The sequence below is a fragment of the Macaca nemestrina genome, chromosome 17 (genome assembly GCF_043159975.1).
Source record: "Macaca nemestrina isolate mMacNem1 chromosome 17, mMacNem.hap1, whole genome shotgun sequence".
Classification (NCBI taxonomy): Eukaryota; Metazoa; Chordata; class Mammalia; order Primates; family Cercopithecidae; genus Macaca; species Macaca nemestrina.
In genome coordinates this window covers 60790977-60814292 of record NC_092141.1, presented here as the reverse complement: position 1 = coordinate 60814292, position 23316 = coordinate 60790977, and the positions used below count along the sequence as shown (strand labels likewise).

Here is a 23316-nt window from a genome sequence, read left to right as displayed (position 1 = left end):
GCCACAAAGACAAACCTTAAAAGGGGAGAGGTCTGAAGCAAGATTGAATAGTGAAAGTCCAGAAGTAGCAGCAGAGAGCTTGAAGAATGCCAACAGCACTTTGGGAAAATGAGCAAACTATTTAAGAAGGCTGCAAGCAAACAGGTTCCTGTCGGAGAATCATCCTTTAGGATAGAGAAAAGAGGTGGAGGATATTATGGGGTTTGGTTATAACAGGACATAGATTCTAGGGAACACAGAGGAAAGAGTTAGAAAAGAGGTCTTCAAGAAAGAGGAGAAATGGTAGAGACAAGGAAGTACAAAGCTGAATAGGGATGCTGCTGACCAAAGGTAGAGGGCTGGCAATAGGTCTCAAAGACAGCTGGAATGCCTGGCATCCACACTGTGTTAGAACTCCAATACATGGTCAGTAGCCCTGTAACCTTTTGTCACAGTTCCAGTTAGAACATTAGAGATATGTTATTAGAGGAGACACTTGAAGAGATGGATGCCTTGGCTCTGTATCTACTAACACTCAGTAAAAAGAAAGCATCCTTATTTCCAAGAAAGAATATGTAGGGTTGGCTACTAAATAGTAAGTTTCCTAATAAAGAGGGTCTCTTGCTGTTCTCAGGTCTAGTCTAGGACCTAAAAACACATTTATAACAGTTTTTCACCATTCATTTTACTCACATCATTGAACTCATGCAACATGCCAGCACCATGCTAGATCTTCTTTTTTTTTTTTTTTTTTTTTTTGGTGACTGTAAGACCATTCATACCTTCAAGAAGCTTACGATCTCCAGAAATATGTATTCTAAGTTCTGAGAAACTGAATTTAAAATGAATCTGATGTGTGAAAACAGTGCTTCTCAAATGTTAATATTCATACTGTACAAATAAACTTAGGGTAGTATTAAAATGCAGATTATGATTAAGTAGGTCTCATTCAATGGAGCCTGAGAGTTTGCATTGCTCACAAGTTTCCAGGTGATGCTGTAGTTGCTGTTCCATGTTGATACTTAGAGTACCAAGGACCTAAAGACCAGCAAAAGCAATTTCATGTCTGATCTTTTCTTGTCTCCCCTATAAAGTCCTGATAATCTTTCCTCCTTTCCTTGCTAACCATCCTATCCAGTATCCATTTTTCTAATTAAAACAAGTTAGGGGGTGGAGGCAGAAGCAGAGAAGCTAGAAAACCTCATGAGGGGCTTTTTCTTCTAAGCAACTATTAGCTACATACACTGCTTTCATGAACATGCCAAACATCTATCTCTTGTGATTAAATACTTCTGTGGAACCACTAATATTTCAAACAGGACACCTAAATATTCAATAGAAGAATAAGAGACTGAGAACAGCAATTAATTCTAGTTATGCCATATGGCAGCATAGAACACTGGCTGGAACCTGAAAACTCAATTTCACAAGAGTCTTACTTATTCTGAATTTTAATCATTTTAGGATCAGCAAACATATGCCTACCAACCTGCTCCATTTACACAAAATTCTGAAGCATAATCACACTGCACACTCAAAAATGATGGGTGTTTCCCAAATGGACTTAAAATTTCTCTCCTACAAGATTTGCAAGATACAGTAGCTGCTGACAGCTCCAGTTTCATCTCCCTGTTAAATATAATCTTCACACAATTATTTTAAAGAATAGTATCACTTGCTTCCTCACCATTTTCATCATCAGCTCACAATACTGCACGAGTATAATTTTCTCTGGTCTTGAATTTCTCAGCTCTGTGTTGGTTCATGAACCCTCCTATCCCTGTGCACTCTCTTCCCTCCACCGTGCCTGTCACTGCTGAGACACCCATGCCACCATCTCTTCTCTCCATCTCACCTCTCCAGAATGGAAATATTATCGCTTTCAACACGTACTTCATCTCCAGTCCTCTTAGAACTAAGACACCTTCATGTCTCCTGTAAATTTAATAATTTCAAGATAAGGACAGAAAAATCAGTTCTTGCTTTGTGAACTTTTGTCTCTGGTGCTTGAGAGACTATCCTAATATCCCCTGAACATGTTTTAGTGATAACATTTACTGCACTGGGGCCAAAATGATTTTCTGCCACTTTCAATTCTAGTTCAATAAAAGAATAAGAGCTTTGTTTCTAACCTCTGTCATTTTTAATATCATAAAATGATTTTTAAATTATAAAATTGAGTTCCATTTCCTACTGGACTACCAATCTCATATTAGCTTTCCTTTTATCAAATTTATGAAAAAAGTCAGAAATTACCTTTCCTTTTTTTTAAAAAAAATCAAAATTTCAGGATATCCCAGGTAGAATGTTTGAATTGAATTTTAGCTCTTAATAATTGCTGGTTTAGGAGTTTTAAAGAAGTACAAAAGTTAGCTACTTCCTGTTACTTATGTCAGAAATAACAAACTGGAGGATTATCCCCTAGTTCAGTATTACCCAGAAATAATAAGACTATTCCTAGAAAATTATCCTTAAAAACCATATCCCATATGGAAGAAGCGTATGATTTTCTGAAGCCAGAGTGAATAAAATCCATGGTTTCTGAAATGCAAAGTCAAACCAGTCAAATATTTTTTATAACATTATATTATGGGGCCGGGCATGGTGGCTCACACCTGTAATCCCAGCACTCTGGGATGCCGAGGTGGGCAAATCATGAGGTCAGGAGTTTGAGACCAGCCTGGCCAACATGGTGAAACCCTGTCTCTACTAAAGATACAAAAAATAGCCGGGTGTGGTGGCACGCGCCTGTAATCCCAGCTACTCGGGAAGCTGAGGCAGGAGAATCGCTTGAACCCAGGAGGCGGAGGTTGCAGTGAGCCGAGATCATGCCACTGCACTCCAGCCTGGGTGACAGAGTGAGACCCCAACTCAGGAAACAAACAAACAAACACACCAAACAAACAACAATAAAAAACCATTATATTATGAAAATTTTCAACTCTGCACAAAAGTTGAAACAACATTCATGTACACCCACAATCTAGTGGATATATTCTGTGATTAACATTTTATTTGCTTTGTCATATATTCATCCATCCATATTATTTTTTATACATTCCAAAACAAACTGCTCAAATTAGTACACTCCATCCCCAAACAATTCAACATGCATATAATTAACTAGACTTCAATATTTGTTTACAGTTTTTTTAAATCAATAATCTTTGAAAGATGCCACTTCATTTTTTTTAATGGCTTGGCTAAATAAAATTCTAAATTCTAAATCCTAATATTTAAACAAATTCTATTACTTTGAGTAATTTCTCATATATCAGTTTTCTCATCAACAAAAGAACAAAGGCACTTGGTAAACATGATAGAAGGTCTAAATTACCAAACTGTATGGGCCTTGTGGTTATGGAAGAATCTACAAATGAGAGTCACTCACTAATATAACTTGGAGAAATAGCTAATTGGAGATTATGTGGGCATAAATGTTTCTGTAAATTATAATAAGAACCTCAACAAGGCTCACAAACTCAAGAGGCAGCTTTGAGTTTGAGCATTTAACTATAATATATCTTATATAAACCACACTGTGATAAAAACTACTAGAAGCTGGACAATTTAAGAATGGTTCACTACAAATGGCGATTTTGTAACAACAAAGCACCAGCATCAAATTGGAATTTTCTTGGCTTTGCCATGCTGTAGTACTACTGGTTTGTAAACTCTCTATTAATTGTCTAAGTAAGAGCTGCCACAGGGATAGCACTTATTTTATGAGCTGTTTGTTCCCCTACACTAATTTTTTTTTCTTTCCTAAGATTGGCCCTGGAAGGGACACCCTTTGAAGCCCGAAGAATCAAAGCTACTGCAAAGCACTGCTGAGAGTTTTGAAAGAAATATGAAGAAACTACGTCACACCTGGGGCGATAGGCTGAGATCTTCCCAAACAGGTCAGCAGTTGGTCTCTAAAATATTCCTATTGCCAAGGAGGCAATGACATCTTGTGTAAATCAAAAACTAAAACCCTAAGATATCTCATTTCCATTTTAAATGCTTGGGGGCTAAATATGGATGTCTAGCACTCAAGAAGTTCCTGTGGGATTGATTTTTTTCCCATCTTCTCTGAGCCCTTTGCTGAGTGTGATAAGCAGGACTGCATTTCATTATCAACCCTGCTAACACTGCACTTCAGGGAGACTAGATGAGGCTACACAGTAGGAGAGAAGATCCAGAATCCAAAGAAGAAATGATTCACATGGTGTGATTATAAAAACTCACTTTATGCTCAACTCATTTTCAACAGAATCATGAAATAAAATCCCAAGAAATGAAATTTCCTGCATCATACTCCAAATTTTTTAAAAAGTCATGGGGGTACCATAAAAGAAATCAAACAGAAGTTTTATAGTTTGGTTGGTAATGTGTGCATTTTTGTAGCATTTATTTAAAAAAATAATTCCAAACAACATTTTGGGTAAGCAACATAGAAATAAAACATAAGATTATCATTAGGGGAATCTTCAAGTGACTCAGTGTTATAGAAGTAACATCAGAACAAAGAGCTTGGCTCCTGACAGTTGGCCCAGTGCTCTTGGATTTCCCTCCCCTCTGTTCCAGTTTCCCTGTAACGCAGAAAGTGGATACTGCATGGGTCTATATCAGAAACAAGAGAAAACATGCAAATTAGAGAAAAACACCATCAATAAGGTCCCAAGCCACAGGTTCCTGGAATCCACAAACAGATAAATACAGAGAGGTATTTTTCATTGGCTTTCCTTAAACAGAGAAAATAGCATAGCTCTGGGACAAAAGGCTAGCTCCAGATCAAACGAGACTTAAAATCAAAGCCAAAGCAAACGGTGATAAAAATGAAGGCAGTAATTTCATACAGATGATCTTTTTACACAATGTATGAATTAAGTCCATCTACAGACAGTGAGGCTTCATGTATTAAAAAAAAATGACACAGGATTTTCTGAAACCAAGACAAATCCATATTGAGTAGCTAATAGGAATGTGCCCAGGTGATAACGATGGCTAAAATTCTATCAGGAGTAAAGCAAATTTCAGTGACCTAACTCTACAGTTAAAGAGTATGGCTCAGCTTATTATTCTATTGGGTTAGTCAGACTGGAAGGGTGCAAGTTCAGTTACTTGCCTGTGTTCTAGCTCACAATCCATAACTCCTTTTCACTCCTGATGGAACATGTTATTCTGTATGAGGAGCTCAGTACTGGGAAGAATTACACATGATCTACTTTTGCAAATGATCTAAAAACTCTATTAAAAATACATTTTCCTAGGTGCTATGGCTCATGCCTGTAATCCCAGCACTTTGGGAGGACAAGGTGGGCAGATCGCTTGAGGCCAGGAGTTCAAGATCAGCCTGGCCAACATGGCAAAATCCCGTCTTTACTAAAAATACAAAAATTAGTCCAGTATGGTGGTGTGCGCCTTTAGTCCCAGCTACTTGGGTGGCTGAGGCATAAGAATTGCTTGAACCTGTGGAGGTTGCAGTGAGCCAAGATCATGCCACTGCACTCCAGTCTGGGTGACAGAGTGAGACTCTGTCTCAAAAAAACAAAAAACAAACTAACAAACAACAACAACAACAACAAAAACATTTTTCTGAACTCAATCTAAAATCTTAAAGATATATAATGAAAATATCTAAGGTATGGTTTATTCTGAACCACCAAGGCCTATGGTCATTATTACATTAAAAAAATGTTATTTAAGAAAATTTGTTCTACTTCCAGATAGCCTCACATACGAAAAAACAAACAAAATAATCATTATGATAAAATTATAAGGAGAGTTACACATTTCGAAGCTATTTTGAAAGGACAGAGACTTGCCATAAAAAACACATAAGACGATCTTTCTTTCCAGGTCTTAAAAGTTAAGCCAAGAGATCAATAGCAAGTAATATTCTATCATTCTCACCTGTAGGGCATTCCAGATTAAAAGAGCAATAAATATAACCTCTCATTCCTAGAGAAGTAGATTCAAAAAACTCTTTAACTCAATTGTGAAATCTCAACATTCATCCACTGAATAACAGAGAACCAAACAAAAATTTGTCTGATATAACTGATGAGTTGAGAAATAGTGTTGAAGTTGTTGTGGGTTTTTTTTTTTTTCTTCCTTTAAGGATGGGAGGGAGGGATAGGACTGAAAAAGGAAGCAATGAGTTATTAACTTTCCAGATGTGGTCAAATTATTGCTATGACTTTTGAGCCTTTTCAGAGCTATTTAAACTTAGACGGATCATGCAAGTACCTCCTACTTTTTTTTTTTCTGCATTTGCACTGAAGCTCCAGTACAAGTAGCAAAATTAAAGAATAGAAAAAGATGTTATGAGCAAATCTTGAAACTTGTGAATAACATAAATGTACTAATAGCACATTATACATTAGTTCTTTTGATAAGTATACTTCATTTGAATGTGTTTTGTTTTAGGGGTTTTTAAGCTCAATAATTAACATTTAAGAAAAGTAAAACTCTCTATATAATCAATGGTGATTATATTTATAGTATACTACTTCAAAACTCTTGCTCCCAAGAGTTTTATCAGGCTAACTCCCTGTCTTTCTTGCTAGAATACAAAAATATCAGAATTATACATTCTTAAGCTAAATCTTGCTTTAAAGCTAAATCCATGTTAAGGTGAAAAGAAAACATGAAATTCCCAAAGAACGTCAGAATTATTTTTATGAGATTTTACTAGTATATCACGTTTCACACAGAGCTATAGGTTAGCCACCCACAATGAGACGTGTTCAAGATATTCTTTCAGCCTGTACTTTAAATGTCCTGAGTTTGGTGCCAGAACCCTGTCACACAAAAGGTATTTCTTTATTTCCTTCCATCTCAATATGATATAAATCTCCTGGTCTCTTTTTGGAACTCCTTTAGCATTACTAAGTTTCACAGAAGGAAACAATACTCCAAGTTTGCTTCCATTGACTCTGTCCTTCACTTCCAACAGGGAGCATAAATGACTAGTTATCCAAAAAGGGCCATCAAGAGAGAAATAAGCCATATCTCAATAATAAAAATATTCTATTTTCGGCTGGGCATGGTGGCTCACTCCTGTAATCCCAGCACTTTGGGAGGCCACGGTGAGTGGATCACCTGAGGTCAGGAGAGACCAGCCTGGCCAACATGGTGAAACCCCGTCTCTACTAAAAATACAAAAAAATTTAGCCAGGCGTGGCGGCTCATGCCTGTAATCCCAGCTACTCGGGAGGCTGAGGCATGAGAATCGCCTGAACCTGGGAGGCGGAGGTTGCAATGAGCCAAGATCACACCACTGCACTCTAGCCTGGGCAACAGAGACTTGGTCTCAAAAAAAAAAAACAAAACAAAAATTATATTTTCTTTATCACTTCCCCCACTCTCAACGTATTCTTGCTGTCAGATGGCCTCCACTGAATCAAGCATTTAAAAAATGCTCTACTGTTTCTCCCAATGCATTAGAATGCCATCAAGTGTCTGAGCGTAGATCACGACTGCTTCATTCCAGGTGTCTCACATCTGGTGCTAATCCTGCAGTGACCACTGTAATAAAGCAGGAAGTGCCTTTGCCTGGCTTTTATCCTAGCCATTCTCCAAAGGGCTCAATGAAAACTTGGACTTGGAATGTGAAAGCTGTTTAGTTTTTAAGAACAGCAATGAAAATCACAGCTTAGGACATCAATACCACAACAGGGCTTCATTTCCTTGGAATCACAGAAATTGCTATCCGTTTTTATTTTGTGTTACATGGAAAATATTAGCTTTCATTGGTGACACTTTCAAGCAAAAAAAAAACAAAAGTATGTAAATATAGATAGGATTTTATTTTTTGTTTCTAAGTCTAAAAAAGATAGCTATTTTTTGTTTCTAAGTCTAAAAACAGAATAGCTAAAGTGATTTGTACTGAAAAACAGATGAGCACTTGGAGAACACTCATGATTCTTGACACAACTGTCTTTTCCTGTGGTCATTCACTCTAGACAACAGAAAATAGCAAAAAACACATTATAACAGCTGTGATGGAGTCAGATGCATCCATTTACAGCAAGTCCACAACCATGGCAAATACCAGTGAATTCCAAGCCAGCCATAAAAGTAAGAGCTAAGCCCCTAAAGTTTACCAAGAATCAAAGGCAGTGCTATTTTTATTTCTCTCCACCCTTTTGTTTCTAGAGCAATACATGTTGAGGAAAGAATTAAAGGAAGCAAGGAAACAAAGAGAGTGGGAAGTTGTAAAATACATATGTGTGTATATGTAAATATATAATTCACATTTATCTAGTAGTGGCTTTTCCAGATTATCTTGCTAGAGATTTATCTACCTTCCAAATAAGCCTTGAAGTGCTAAATTTATAGTTTTAGATAGGTTACCACCTCCCCAAATTTACCAAACTCCTAAAATATTATTGTTTTAATCTGACTAAAAATAGGCCAGGCACAGAGACTCAGGCCTGTAATCTCAGCATTTTGGGAGGTCAAGACAGGAGAACTGCTTAAGTCCAAGAGTTCCAGATCAGCCTGGGCAACAAAAAGTAAAAAATTAGCCAGGCATGGTGGTGTGCAGCTACTTAGGAGACTGAGGTCGGGGGATCGCTTGAGCCCAGGAGGTCGAGGCTGTAGCAAACTGTGATTGTGCCACTGCACTCCAGCCTTGGCCACAGAGTGAGACTCTGTCTCAAAAAAAAAAAAAAAGGAAAAACAAACAAAAAAAGACTAAAAATAAAATCTTTTAAATGACCTTCATTAATTTTAATTATTTTTGTGTTACCGTATGGTTCATGTATTTGCCATATGCTTAATTTTTACTTTTTTTTTTTTTTTTTTTTGAGACAAGGTCTCACTCAGTTGCCCAGGCTGAAGTGCAGTGGCATGATCATGGCCCACTGCAGCCTCAACCTGCTGGGCTCAAGTGATCCTCCTACCTCAGCCTCCCAAATGGCTGGGACCACAGGCATACACCACCACACCTGGCTAACTTTATTTTTTGTAGAGATAGAGTTTTGTTATATTGCCCAGGCTGGTCTCAAACTCCTGGCCTCAAGGGATCTTCTGGCTTCAGCCTCCCAAAGTACTGGGATTATAGGGGTAAGCCACTGCATTTAGCCTGCCATACACGTTTAACTCTTAAGTTTGATGACTTCTAAATTTCTTTTCATGCCAAGCTTTTTGGGGGACATATAACTGCCACACAACATAAGTAAATGTGGCAGCCATAAATGGCAGAATAGAGGTGATATGGCTGAAGAAGAGGATTCAGGAAAACAAGGGTTACATTAACAGAGTGATGATTGAATGGGTGGATGTAAGGCAATTTCAAACAGCTTGCCAAAGGAAAGCCTCATTTTTCCATTTTCTTGTACAGTATCTAATTTCTGGCTCCTCATTTCCTCAGTGATCTGAAAATTATGAAATTCTAAATAAAGTGTCATCTTTCTTGCAACAAGTCAATGAACAGAAAGCTCCCATCAACAATGCAGATATTTCCTAAAGCTCCTGCTGATTATTTCCTGAATGTCTACCCCACAAACCACACAGAAAGTTCTTTGAGAACAAGAATTTGAGAACAAGAAACTGACTCTACCCCATGACAAATTCAGCTTCTGTGTGTGTTCATGCATGTGTGTGCATGTGTGTATATATTTTAAAAGAGGATTAAGAAGTATAATAATATTCAGCTGACAGTAATGAGTTAACATAAATTGCCTTTTATTACCAAATTAAGGTTGAAATTTAGTCCTTTCTCAATGCTGTGGTAAAAATACAGGAAAGAATTTCTCCTCGTTGTATATTTGTACCTACAGCTGCAGTAAAAGTGTTTTTGCATTCCTTATCAAAGATTTATACCAATAGAATCACCAGATACACCATTATATTTAGGTCATTCCTCTCCAAATTTAAAATAATTCCATCTTTATTCCACATGCCACCCTTAGAGTAATCATAAAACACAAAGGCAAACTTGTGAAATTAAAAAAATTCTATAATTTACTAAGTCTCCAGGTACATAACTAAGCCTAAACTTATCTATTAATAAAATAACATTATGGAGAACTTTGTTTTAAACACTCTTTCAACCTACCAAAAATTATAGATATTCCCACTTTTGCAAAAAACTCCCATCTTCTGCATTCTGTTTGTTTCAATTATTCAGGGCAACCCAGGCTGATAATTACACAGTCCCCAGTTGCTGAGTAAAAGTGATGCTTAATTAGCCAGCAGGAAAGATCGATTAAGATCCAGCAGGGCATCTCATGAGGTTCTCTCACATTCCTGAACGGAATAGATTCTGGCTGTGCCCTTCCGAAGGATAAAATTCTCTGTTTCTACGGAGTTTCAATGAGGTTTTTAGAGTAGATACTAAGAACGGTCAGCCACACAAATTAAATCTCAACCATAACCCTGCAGATGCTCTTCCTGTGCTAAGAATATTCAGTTTAAACATTCTGAATCACATTGCCACCAGGTTTGAAAAAGCTAAAGGAACACTCACTTATCCCTTGCTCTCATTCAGTTACCCATTTCAAGCAATAGGTGGTCAGAAAATATATTATAAAGGAAAATTTTTATTTTTTCCTCCCCCAAGCAAGTGTTTGCATCTGACAGATGCTCACATTCTAAAATGCACAAATTAGGTCAGGGCTTCTTATTTTTAAAAAATGAACATATTTTAACCCAGTCCAGGAATAAAACATCCCAATATGGTCAAAGAATTGACTTGATAAGTTTCATTTAAGTTTTCTTTCTTTTTTTTTTTTTTTTTTTTGAGACGGAGTCTCACTCTGTCCCCCTTGCTGGAGTGCAGTGGCCGGATCTCAGCTCACTGCAAGCTCCGCCTCCCGGGTTCAGGCCATTCTCCTGCCTCAGCCTCCCGAGTAGCTGGGACTACAGGCGCCCGCCACCTCGCCCGGCTAGTTTTTTTGTATTTTTTAGTAGAAACGGGGTTTCACTGTGTTAGCCAGGATGGTCTCGATCTCCTGACCTCGTGATCCACCCGTCTCGGCCTCCCAAAGTGCTGGGATTACAGGCTTGAGCCACCGCGCCTGGCCTCATTTAAGTTTTCTATGAGGGAAGGAGATGTGGAAGTAAAATCAGTACCAAAAATCATAATGAACATTATCTCATACTGCCTAACACTTTCTCATTAATAATTTGGACATGCATAAATGTTTATCTTTCACCATTTTTTAGTTAAATGCAAAAGTGGTCAATGAAGGCTAACATAAAAATCCAAAGCTAAAAGCAGAATAATTACCTCAAGATACACACATAATTATCAAAACATTTTTATTTTGGTAAACTACACTAACTATGCTTGCCTGCCTCCAATTCAATTCAGCAAATATTTATTAAGTTTCTGTCAAGTATAAAGAACTATGATAGGTATGATATGTATGTCTTACCTTGTGACTTTATTTTACTGATTATAAATTGTTTTAAAGCTTATGAAGAAGATTAATGGAACCAGTTTATACAAACCTGGCTTTGATTTGCTGAAAGCCCCGTAGAATATGGTCTCTGTGATCCCTTGCAACAGCGCTGAGGTTCTCATTCCGCAAACCTTCTGCCAGAAACTCTTCAGCATCTAAAAGAAAAGGAAAGTTGATAAAACAGAAAAAATGTACTATGGGATGTACTATGGGAGAAAGGAAAATCAGAAGGATTGAGAAATGGGTATTGTTTTCTTTTTAAAAACTTTACAGTTGTGGCACAATGTGAATGTGCTTAATGCCACAGAACTGTATACTTTATAATAGTTAAGATGGTAAAATTTATATTTTGTATATGTTACCAGAATAAATAACTAAAATTTTATATATACCTGTAGGTGACATGTTTTAATAATCCAAGACCTTGCTATGAATTTAGAAAACTATCACCTATATTAGCCATAAGAAATAACTATTTTCTAAATCATTTTAAGTAAACATTTACATATTAATTATCACTAATGGCAGAGGATGGACTGTAAATTTCTTTCTTTTTTTGTTTGGAGATGGAGTCTCACTCTGTTGCCCAGGTTGGAGTACAGTGGCGTCATCTCGGCTCACTGCAACCTTCACCCGCCGAGTTCAAGCGATTCTCCTGCCTCAGCCTCCTGAGTAGCTGGGACTACAGGCGCACGCCGCCACACCCAGCTAATTTTTGGTATTTTAGTAGAGATGGGTTTTCATCATGTTGTCCAGGCTGGTTTTGAACTCCCGAGCTCAGACAATCCGCCTGCCTCGGCCTCCCAAAGTGCCGGGATTACAGGGGTGAGCCACCGCACCCGGCCTGGACTGTCAATTTCATAAATATGTAAATATTATAAATAAGTCACAGAAGGTCACAGGCCAATAGAAGCTACAAAAAAATACCAATGAATAGAGCCGAAATAAAAAATAGAGCTGAACTGCAAAAATCAAAAACAAAAGGGCAGGCATTCAAAGAAACATTAATTAGCAGATGCATCATCAATGAAAATGACAATACAACCAAGTGAAGGAACCCACATGGGAAAGAAAAACGTCTTCAAGAGACGGGAACTGCAATTAATGTGAACATACATTATAAAATAGGGACATGATGGAAATTCATAATATGAAACAAATCATGATATGTTGAAGGAAGAAATTGGGGGGGGGTCTACAAATTTTCAAAGACAAAATACACTGATAGTGATTACAACTGCCAGAAATACTAGCTACACATTTTATTCTGCACAAAAGGTTTGTCATCCCCCAAAAGCATATAAATAATATAATTAAAATTTTCCACCTCCAAAAATTGTGCCTGTAATATGAAACTGTATCATATATATCAGGGGTCCCCAACCCCTAGGCCACATAGAGGAACCTTATTTCCTCAGTGATCTGATAATTATGAAATTCTAAATAAAGGGCCACATGGTAGGAGGTGAGCAGCAGGTAAGCAAGTGAAGCTTCAGCTGTATTTACAGCTGGTCCCCATCACTTCCATTACCACCTGAGCTCCATCTCCTGTCAGTTCAGTGGCAGCATTAGATCCTTATAGGAGCACAAACCCTATTGTGAACTGTGTATGTGAGGGATCTACGTTTTGTGCTCCTTATGAGAATCTAATGCCTCACGATCTGTCACTGATTCCTGTCACTCTCAGATGGGACCATCTAGTTGCAGAAAAACAAGCTCAAGGCTCCCACCGATTCTACATTAGGCTGAGTTGTATAATTTTTTCATTATATATTACAATGTAATAATAATAGAAATAAAGTGCACAATAAATCTAATGCTCTTTAATTATCCCCAAACCATCCCCCGACCCCTGGTCCATGGAAAAATTGTCTTCCACGAAACCAGTCCCTGGTGCCAAAAAGGTTGGGGACCCCGATATATACTATCAAAATATTGCTATGAATTTATATAGTTGGATAAATACACCTAAAAATTTGTTTTATATTCACATCATTTAACAACACTAGGCCAGGCGCGATGGCTCACGCCTGTAATCTCAGCACTTTGGGAGGCCAAGGCAGGCAGATCATGAGGTCAGGAGATTGAGACCATCCTGGCCAACATGGTGAAACCCCCCTCTCTCTAAAAATACAAAAATTAGCTGGGCATAGTGGCACACCCCTGTAGACCCAGATACTTGTGAGGCTGAGGCAGGAGAATCACTTGAACCAGGGAGTTGGAGGTTGCAGTGAGCTGAGACTGCACCACTACACTCTAGCCTGGCGACAGAGAAAGACTCCGTCTCAAAAAACAAAAACAAAAACAAACAAACAAAAAAACACCAAACAAAAAATCCTAAACAGCCATCTCTAGGACTTTTGACAAGATACAAAGCCCTGGAAATTGAATATTTCACAAAGGACCACCATCAGCATCCAAGTTCTGCATTGTATCTATTGCATATGTGATTTAATGGGTTCCACTAGGGTCCTTTGAATGCTAACGAAAGAGGAAATGGGAAGCTGAATTAAAAGGCAAAAATAAATGGCATCTAAGATTCAATTTATGTAATATATCATAACAATAAAATAAAGGAAAAAAACCACATGATCATCTCACTAGACACAGAAGAAGCATCAACAAAATTCAACAGCCCTTCGAGATAAAAATTCTCGACAAACTAGGAATAGAAGGAAGCTTCCTCAAACTAATAAATAAAAAGCATTAACACAAACCCACAGCTAACATTGTACTTAATGATTAAAGCCTGGCCAGGCATGGTGGCTCATGCCTGTAATCCCAACCTTCTGGGAGGCTGAGGCAAGAGGATAACCTAAGGGCAGGAGTTTTGAGACTAGCCTAGATGATATCGAGAGATCCCCTCTCTACAAAAAATAAATTAAAAAAAAAATTGGCTGGTGCATGCCTGTAGTCCTAGCTACTCAAGAGGCTCAAGTGGGAGGATCACTTGAGCCTGGAAGGTTGAGGCTGCAGTGAGCCATGACTGCGCCACTCCAGCCTGGGTGACAGAACAAGACTCTGTCTCAAAAAAAAAAAAAATTGTAAAAGAAAATAAATGGTCGAAGACTGAATACTTTCTCTATGTTCCTTAGATCAGGAATGAGATAAGGATGTCTGTTCTCACCACTTATACTGAACATTGTACAGGTGATGCCAGCCAGGACAATTAAGCAAGAAAATGAAATAAAAAGCATTCAAACTGGAAAGGAAGAAATAAAACTATCTCTATTTGCAGATGACATCTTGTATATGGAACACCCTAAGGAATCTATTAATAAACTATTAAAAGTAATAACCGAGTTCAGCAAGTTTGCAGGATGTAAGATCAATGTACAAAAATTAACTATTTCTTTTTTCTTTTCTTTTCTTTTTTTTTTTTTGAGATGGAGTCTCACTCTGCCTCCCAGGCTGGAGTGCAGTGGCGCAATCTCCGCTCACTGCAACCTCTGGCTCCTGGGTTCAAGCTATTCTCCTGCCTCAGCCTCTGAGTAGCTGGGACTACAGGCACGCAACACCACACCTGGCTAATTTTTGTATTTTTAGTAGAGACAGGGTTTCTCCTCGTTAGGTAGGTTGGTCTCAAACTCCTGACCTCAGGTGATCCACCTGCCTCAGCCTCCCAAAGAGCTGGGATTACAGGTGTGAGCCACCTCGCCCAGCCAATCAACTGTATTTCTATATAGTGGCAATGAGCAAACAAAAAGGACATTAATAAAATTCCATTTAAGAGAGCATGTAGGGCCGGGCGCGGTGGCTCAAGCCTGTAATCCCAGTACTTTGGGAGGCCAAGACGGGCGGATCACGAGGTCAGGAGATCGAGACCATCCTGGCTAACACGGTGAAACCCTGTCTCTACTAAAATATACAAAAAAAAAAAAAAAAAAAAAAAAAAAACTCGCCGGGCAAGGTGGCGGGCGCCTGTAGTCCCAGCTAGTCGGGAGGCTGAGGCAGGAGAATGGCATAAACCCGGGAGGCGGAGCTTGCAGTGAGCTGAGATCGCGCCACTGCACTTCAGCCTGGGCGACAGAGCGAGACTTCCTCTCAAAAAAAAAAAAAAAAAAAAAAAAAAAAAAGATAGCATGTAGGATGGGCATAGTGGTCCATGCTTGGGATTATTCCCAGCACTTTGGGAGGCCAAGGCGGGCAGATCATTTGAGCCCAGGAGTTGGTCAACATGATGAAACCCCGCCTCTACAAAAAATACAAAAATTAGGCAGGCATGGTGGTGCTCATCTGTGGTCCCAGCTACTCAGGAAGCTAAGGTGGGAGGATCACTTGAGCCCAGGGAGGTTGAGGCTGCAGTGAGCTGAGATCACATCACTGTACTCCAGGCTGGGTGACAGAGCAAGACCTTATCTCAAAAATAAAAAAAAAAAAATTAAAAAATTTAAAAAAGAAATAAAGCAGGTAAAAGAATTAAGAATTAAGTACAGGTAAAATAAATAGAACATACTCTATGTTCATGATCAGAAGACAATATCGTTAAAATGGCAATACTCCCCAAACTGATCTAAAGCTTTTATGTAACCCCTATCAAAATCCCAGCTGGCTTTTTTTGCAGAAATTGAAAAGCTAATCCTAAAATTAACTCGGAAATGTAAGGAATCCAGAATGGCTCAAACAATTTTGAAAAAGAAAGACAATGGCCGGGCATGGTGGCTCACACTTGTAATACCTGCACTTAGGAGGCTGAGGTGGGTGGATCACCTGAGGTCAGGAGTTCCAGACCAGCCTGGTCAACATGGAGAAACCTCATCTCTACTAAAAATACAAAAATTAGCTGAGTGTGGTGGCTGGTGCCTGTAATCCCAGCCACTTGGGAGGCTGAGGCAGAATAATTGTTTGGACCTGTGAGGCAGAGGTTGCAGAGAGCCAAGATCGTGCCACTGCACTCCAACCTGGGCAACAGAGCAAGACTCTGTCAAGAAAGAAAAAAAGAAAAGAAAGAAAGAAAAAGAGAGAGAGAGAGAGAGACAGAAAGAAAGAAAGAAAGAAAGAAAGAGAAAGAAAGAAAGAAAGAAAGAAAGAAGAAAAGTAAAAAGAAAAGAAAAAGAAAGACAAAATTGGAGGACTCACACTTTCTGACTTCAAAACTACAGCAATTACAAAAATATGGTACTGGCATAAGGATAGAGACAAAGTTCAAAGGAATAGAATTGGAAATCCAACCCTCACACTTATGGTCAATTTTTGCAAGAGGGCCAAGACAATTAAATGTTGAAAAAGTTGTTTTTTCAACAAATGGTGCTGAGACAACTGAGTATACACATGCAAAAGAATAAAGTTGGATTCCTACCTCACACCATATAAAAAAATTAACTAAAAATGGATCAAAGTCCTAAATATAAGAGCTAAAACTATGAAACTCTTAGAAAAAGACAGGAGTAACTCTTTGTGTCCTTGGATTGGGTAATGTTTTCTTAGACATGACACCAAAAAAAAAAAAAAAAAAAAAGCAACCAAATAAAAAAATAGACAAACAGGGCATCATCAAACTTAAAAGCTATCGTGCTTCAAAGAAGGCCAACAAGAAAGCAAAAAGATAACCCACAGAATGAGAGAAACTTTTTGCAAATCATATAGCTGATGAAAGACTTGTATGTAAAATATATTAAAACTCTTATATTTCAATAATAATAAGACAAATAGCCCAACTGAAAAATGAGAAAAGGAACTGAATAGACATGTCTCTAAAGAAGATACACAAATGACCAATAAGCACATTAAAATTTGTTTAATATCACTAGCCATCAGGGAAATGCAAATCAAAACCATGAAATATCACTTCACACCCACTAGAATGGTTACAGGCAAAAAAACAACAACAATGAATGTTGTTGAAAATGTAGAAAAATTGGAAACCTTATACATTGCTAGTAGGAGTGTAAAACGGTGCAGTCACTCCCAAAAATAATCTAGCAGTTCCTCAAAAGGCTAAACAGAGAATTATCATAGGATCCAGCAATTATATTACTAGGAATATATCCAAGAGAAACAAAAACAGGTGCTCACACAAAAACTTGTACACAAATGTTCCTAGCAGCATTATTCTTTCTTTCTTTCTTTTTGTTTTTTTGAGACGGAGTCTCGCTCTGTAGCCCAGGCTGGAGTGCAGTGGCCAGACCTCAGCTCACTGCAAGCTCCGCCTCCCGGGTTTACGCCATTCTCCTGCCTCAGCCTCCCAACTAACTGGGACTACAGGCGCCCGCCACCTTGCCCGGCTAGTTTTTTGTATTTTTTTTAGTAGAGACGGGGTTTCACCACGTTAGCCGGGATGGTCTCGATCTCCTGACCTCGTGATCCGCCCATCTCGGCCTCCCAAAGTACTGGGATTACAGGCTTGAGCCACCGTGCCCAGCCTTTACTTTCTTTCTTTCTTTCTTTCTTTCTTTCTTTCTTTCTTTCTTTCTTTCTTTCTTTCTTTCTTTCTTTCTTTCTTTCTTTCTTTCTTTCTTTCTTTCTTTCTTTCTTTCTTCTCTCTCTCTCTCTCTCTCTCTCTCTCTCTCTCTCTCTCTCTCTCTCTCTCTCTCTCTCTCTTTCTTTCTTTCTTTCTTTCTTTCTTTCTTTCTTTCTTTCAGACAGAGTCTCGCTCTATTGCCCAGGCTGGAGGGCAGTGGTTCGATCTCAGCTCACTGCAACTTCTGCCTCCTGGGTTCAAGTGATTCTCGTGCCTAAGCCCCCTAAGTAGCTGGGACTACAGGTGCATGCCACCATTCTGGATTAATTTTTGTATTTTTAGTAGAGATGGGGTTTCTTTTTTTTTTTTTAATTTATTATTATTATAATACTTTAAGTTCTAGGGTACATGTGCATAACGTGCAGGTTTGTTACATATGTATACTTGTGGCATGTTGGTGTGCTGCATCCATCAACTCGTCAGCACCCATCAACTGATCATTTACATCAGGTATAACTCCCAATGCAATCCCTCCCCACTCCCCTCTCCCCATGATAGGCCCCGGTGTGTGATGTTCCCCTTCCCGAGTCCAAGTGATCTCATTGTTCAGTTCCCACCTATAAGTGAGAACATGCGGTGTTTGGTTTTCTGTTCTTGTGATAGTTTGCTAAGAATGATGGTTTCCAGCTGCATCCATGTCCCTACAAAGGACACAAACTCATCCTTTTTTATGGCTGCATAGTATTCCATGGTGTATATGTGCCACATTTTCTTAATCCAGTCTGTCACTGATGGACATTTGGGTTGATTCCAAGTCTTTGCTATTGTGAATAGTGCTGCAATAAACATACATGTGCATGTGTCTTTATAGCAGCATGATTTATAATCCTTTGGGTATATCCCCAGTAATGGGATGGCTGGGTCATATGGTACATCTAGTTCTAGATCCTTGAGGAATCACCATACTGTTTTCCATAATGGTTGAACTAGTTTACAATCCCACCAACAGTGTAAAAGTGTTCCTATTTCTCCACATCCTCTCCAGCACCTATTGTTTCCTGACTTTTTAAAGAGATGGGGTTTCATCACATCGCCCAGGCTGGTCTTGAACTCATAGACTCAAGCAAGCTTCCCGCCTCAGCTTCCCAAATTGCTGGGATTACAGGCATGAGCCACCACGCCTGGCAAAGCAGCATTATTCTTAAAAGCTAAAAAGTAGAAACAACCCAAATGTCCATTAATTGATGAATGGATAAATAAAATGTAGCATACAATGGAATATTATTCAGCAATAAAAGGACATGAAATGCTGATATGTGCTACAACATGGATGAATCTTTAAAATCATTATGCTAAGTGAAAGGAGCCAGTTACAAAGGACCACGTATCGTATGATTCCATTTACATGAAATATATAGAATAGGCAGATCTACAGAGACAGAAAGTAGATAAAGAAAGAAAGGGAGAGGGATCGGAGAGTGAAGGCTAAGAGGTTCAGGTTTTCTTTTGGTGTAATGAAAATGTTCTAAAATTTATTGTGGTGATAGTTACACAATTCTGCAAACATACTAGAAACCATTGAGTTGTGTGCTTTAAATGTGTGAGTTGTATAGTATGTGAATTACATCTCAATTAAGCTGTTTAAAAATATAAATAAATATCTGTAATCTCAGCATTTTGGGAAGCCAAGGTAGGAGAATTGCTTGCGCCCAGGAGTTCAAGACAAGCCTGGGCAAAAAGCAAGACCCTGTGTCTACAAAAAAAAAAAAAAGTATTAAATTAGCTGGACATGGTGGTGCATACCTGTAGCTACTCAGGAGGCTGAGACAGGAGAATGCATTGAGTCCAAGAGTTCGAGGTTGCAGAGAGCTATGATTAACCCACTGCACTCCAGTTGGGCGACAGTGCAAGACTCTCTCTCAAAATACTATATTGAATATTTTTAAAACCTTTAATTCTACTTTTATTATATTTACACTTTGAAAATCGTCGTTAAAAAAATATATGTGTATATATATGTATCTGTGTGTGTGTGTGTGTATAAATGACAACACCTACACACATCCTTTTGAGCTTTCAAAATTTCAAGGAAAGTGAAAACATCTCTCAAGCACCCAGAGAGAAAAAATAAGACACCTACAGAATGACAGCAACAAGAACAACAAAATCAAAATGGCCTTGCTACAAAATGAGCATCAGAAGATGAGATGTGTACAAAGTTTTAAAGGAAAAATGGTGTGCTCTAAGAATTCTAAACATAGAATTCTAAATATGTTGGTTTGGCTATATAGAAGGAGAAAATCTTCTCAAGTATATATTCTGATCCACAAAGAGAAAGAGGTGGTGATAAATGTCAAACTGCAAAACAAGTCAGGCGCGGTGGGTAATGCCTGTAATCCCATCACTTTGGAAGGCTGAGGCGGGCAGACTACTTGAGGTCAGGAGTTTGAGATGAGCCTGGCCAACATGGCAAAAACCCATCTCTACTGAAAATATAAAAAAATTAGACGGGCATTATGACGGGCACCTGTAATCCTAGCTACTTGGGAGGCTGAGGCAGGAGAATCCCTTGAACCTGGGAGGCGGAGATTGCAGTGAGCTGAGATCACGCCAGTGCACTCCAGCCTGGGCAACAGAGTAAGACTCTTTGTCTCAGAAAAAAAAAAAAAAAACCAACCAACAAACAAAAAAATGCAATCACTGTGGTCTATATGGTTTAAACTTTATAAAAATATTAATATCAAAAATAATTATTGGCTGGGCACGGTGGCTCACACCTGTAATCCCAGCACTTTGGGTGGCCGAGGCGGGTGGATCACCTGAGGTTGGGAGTTCGAGACCAGACTGACCAACATGGAGAAACCCCATCTCTACTAAAAATACAAAATTAGCCAGGCGTAGTGGCACATGCCTGTAATCCCAGCTACTCCAGAGGCTGAGGCAGGAGAATTGTTGGAACCCAGGAGGCAGAGGTTGCGGTGAGCTAAGATCATGCCATTGCACTCCAGCCTGGACAAGAAGAGTAAAACTCTATAAAAACAAAACCAAAACAAAATGTCTTATGGTGAGACAATGTAAAAAATGTAAAAATAGTCTAATTCCCAGTTAGAAAATGAATAGAGAGGAAAATATATACTAAATTATACATTTACATAGGGTCATTGGATACTACTTCATCCTTGACAGTGATAATTAAAGATAATGGGTTTAACTACGATTTTTCAAAGTGTAAATGTAATAAAAGTATAATTAAAGGTTTTAAAAATATTCAATATAATAAAATATAGAAAAGAGAGAAGCAAAATAGCATAAAAGTGGAACTCATAAAATAAGATGACAATTGTGAAAAGTTAGACTTCCGTATTAAAAGCAAAAATTTTTGTACTGTATCAAAAAATTAAACAAGTTTAATTACTATTTAAAAGATACCCAAAACAAATGCAGCTGAAAATAAAAGAAGAGAGGTGTACAAAACATCCCAGGCAAAATGATTTTTTAAAAGCAAGAATGGCAATAATTCATATCAAAATAGAATTAAAGAAACTATTTTTAAAAGGCCAAAGATGGTAATTTCATTTGATGTAAAATATAATCCACAATATATATGACCTGTTATGTGCTAACTAGCACACTAAAATATATACAATGAAAACTGTGAGAGAGGCAGAAATTATTTTAAAAAAAAAACTATTTTAATGCTACTGCTAGTCTTGGACAGACGAAGTAGACAAAAATAAATAATGATTTGGAGTGCTGTCCAACAGAAACAGAATGGAAGAAACAGAATTTAAAACATTTCATTTTAAATTTTCTAGTAGCCTCATTTAGAAAGTACTAAAAAGAGGGATGAAATTAATTTTAATGGTATTTATTTTTTATTTAACCAAAAATACTATTTCAATATGTAACCAATATAAAAATTATTCCTGGGCTATTTTACCTTTTTGGCATTACATCTTCAAAACACAGTGTGCGTTTGCTTTTCTTTCTTTCTTTTTTTTTTGAGACACAGTTTCACTCTTGTCACCCAGACTGGAGTGCAATGGCACTATCTCAGCTCACTGCAAACTCTGCCTCCTGGGTTCAAGTGATTCTCCAGTCAGCCTCCTGAGTAGCTGGGATTATAGGCACCTGCCACCATGCCTGGCTAATGTTTGTATTTTTAGTGGAGATGGGATTTCACCATGTTGACCAGGCTGGTCTCGAACTCCTAACCTCAGGTGATCCGCCTATCTTGGCTTCCCAAAATGCTGGGATTACAGGTGTGAGCCACCGTGCCTGGCCCCGAGTGTGCCTTTTACACTTATATCTCGGTTCAGACTAGTTACATTTCAAATCCTCAATGGCCACAGATAGAGAATGGCTACTACGATGATCAGTGCAGATATAAAGGATTCCAATAATATAATTAATAGGAAAGATGATAGAATTCCCTCTCTACATGGTGAAACTCCCTCTCTACTAAAACATGGTGGAACTACCTCTCTACTAAAAATACAAAAATTAGCTGGGCATGGTGGCACACGCCTGTAGTCCCAGGTACATGGGAGGCTGAGGCAGGAGAATCGCTTGAACCCGAGAGGCAGAGGTTGCAGTGAGGTGAGATCGTGCCACTGCACTCCAGTCTGGCAACAGAGTGAGACTCCATCTCAAAAAAACAAACAAACAAAAAAAGCAGAATACAAACTTTACAAACTACTATGGAAAATTTATAAATATTGATTAAACACTGAATTACAGGAAATATCAATAATTTCTTAACAATTATAAATTAGAAAGATTTTGTTTTCTTCTTTTTTTGAGACAGGGTCTTGCCTTGTCACCCAAGCAGGAGTGCAGTGGCACAATCACGGCTCACTGCAGACTCAACCTCCCAGGCTCAAGTGATTCACCCACCTCAGCCTCCCAAGTAGCCGGGACTACAGGCTCACGTCCCCCTTATTTATTTATTTATTTAGAGACAGAGTCTAACTTACGTCACCCAGGCTGGAGTGCAGTGGCGCAATCTCGGCTCACTGCAACCTCCACCTCCCAGGTTCAAGCGATTCTCTTGCCTCAGCCTCCCAAGTAGCTGGGATTAGAGGTGCCCGCCACCACGCCTGGCTAATTTTTGCATTTTTAGTAGAGATGAGGTTTTACCATGTTAGTCTGACTGGTCTCAAACTCCTGACCTCAAGTGATCCTCCCGCCTCTGCCTCCCAAAGTGCTGGGATTACAGGTGTGAGCACTGTGCCTGGCCAATTTTTAAAAATTTTTTGTAGAGATAGGGTTTCGCCATGTTGCCCAGGCTAGTCTCGAACTCCTGGGCTCAAGAGATCCTCCTGCCTCAGCTCCTAAAGTGCTGCAGGCATGAGCCACCGTGTTTGGCCTAGAAAGATCTTATTTTATTACCACAATGAAATAAAACCAGAATTTGATATCAAAAAGAGTAAACAAACCTCTCTACACTTAAACATTAAAAACACATACTCCTACATATATTATGAGTCAAAGAGAAACTAAAAAATTATAATTACCACTTAGGAGAAAACAGTCTAT

General features: G+C 38.5%; 1 protein-coding gene across 6 annotated transcripts in view; it reads right to left on the bottom strand.

The window, feature by feature from the left end:
* LOC105472310 (src kinase associated phosphoprotein 1) overlaps window positions 1-23316 on the bottom strand; it is a 320592-nt gene that overhangs the window by 273916 nt on the left and 23360 nt on the right. For all 6 annotated transcript variants that reach the window (XR_011615785.1, XR_981519.3, XM_071083013.1 and 3 more), the window contains exon 2: window positions 11428-11533. Coding sequence is in view for 4 of the 6 variants with exons in the window: in XM_071083013.1 (XP_070939114.1) it covers window positions 11428-11533 (106 nt within the window). In the remaining 2 variants the exon portion in view is untranslated. The remainder of the gene's footprint in view (window positions 1-11427; window positions 11534-23316) is intronic.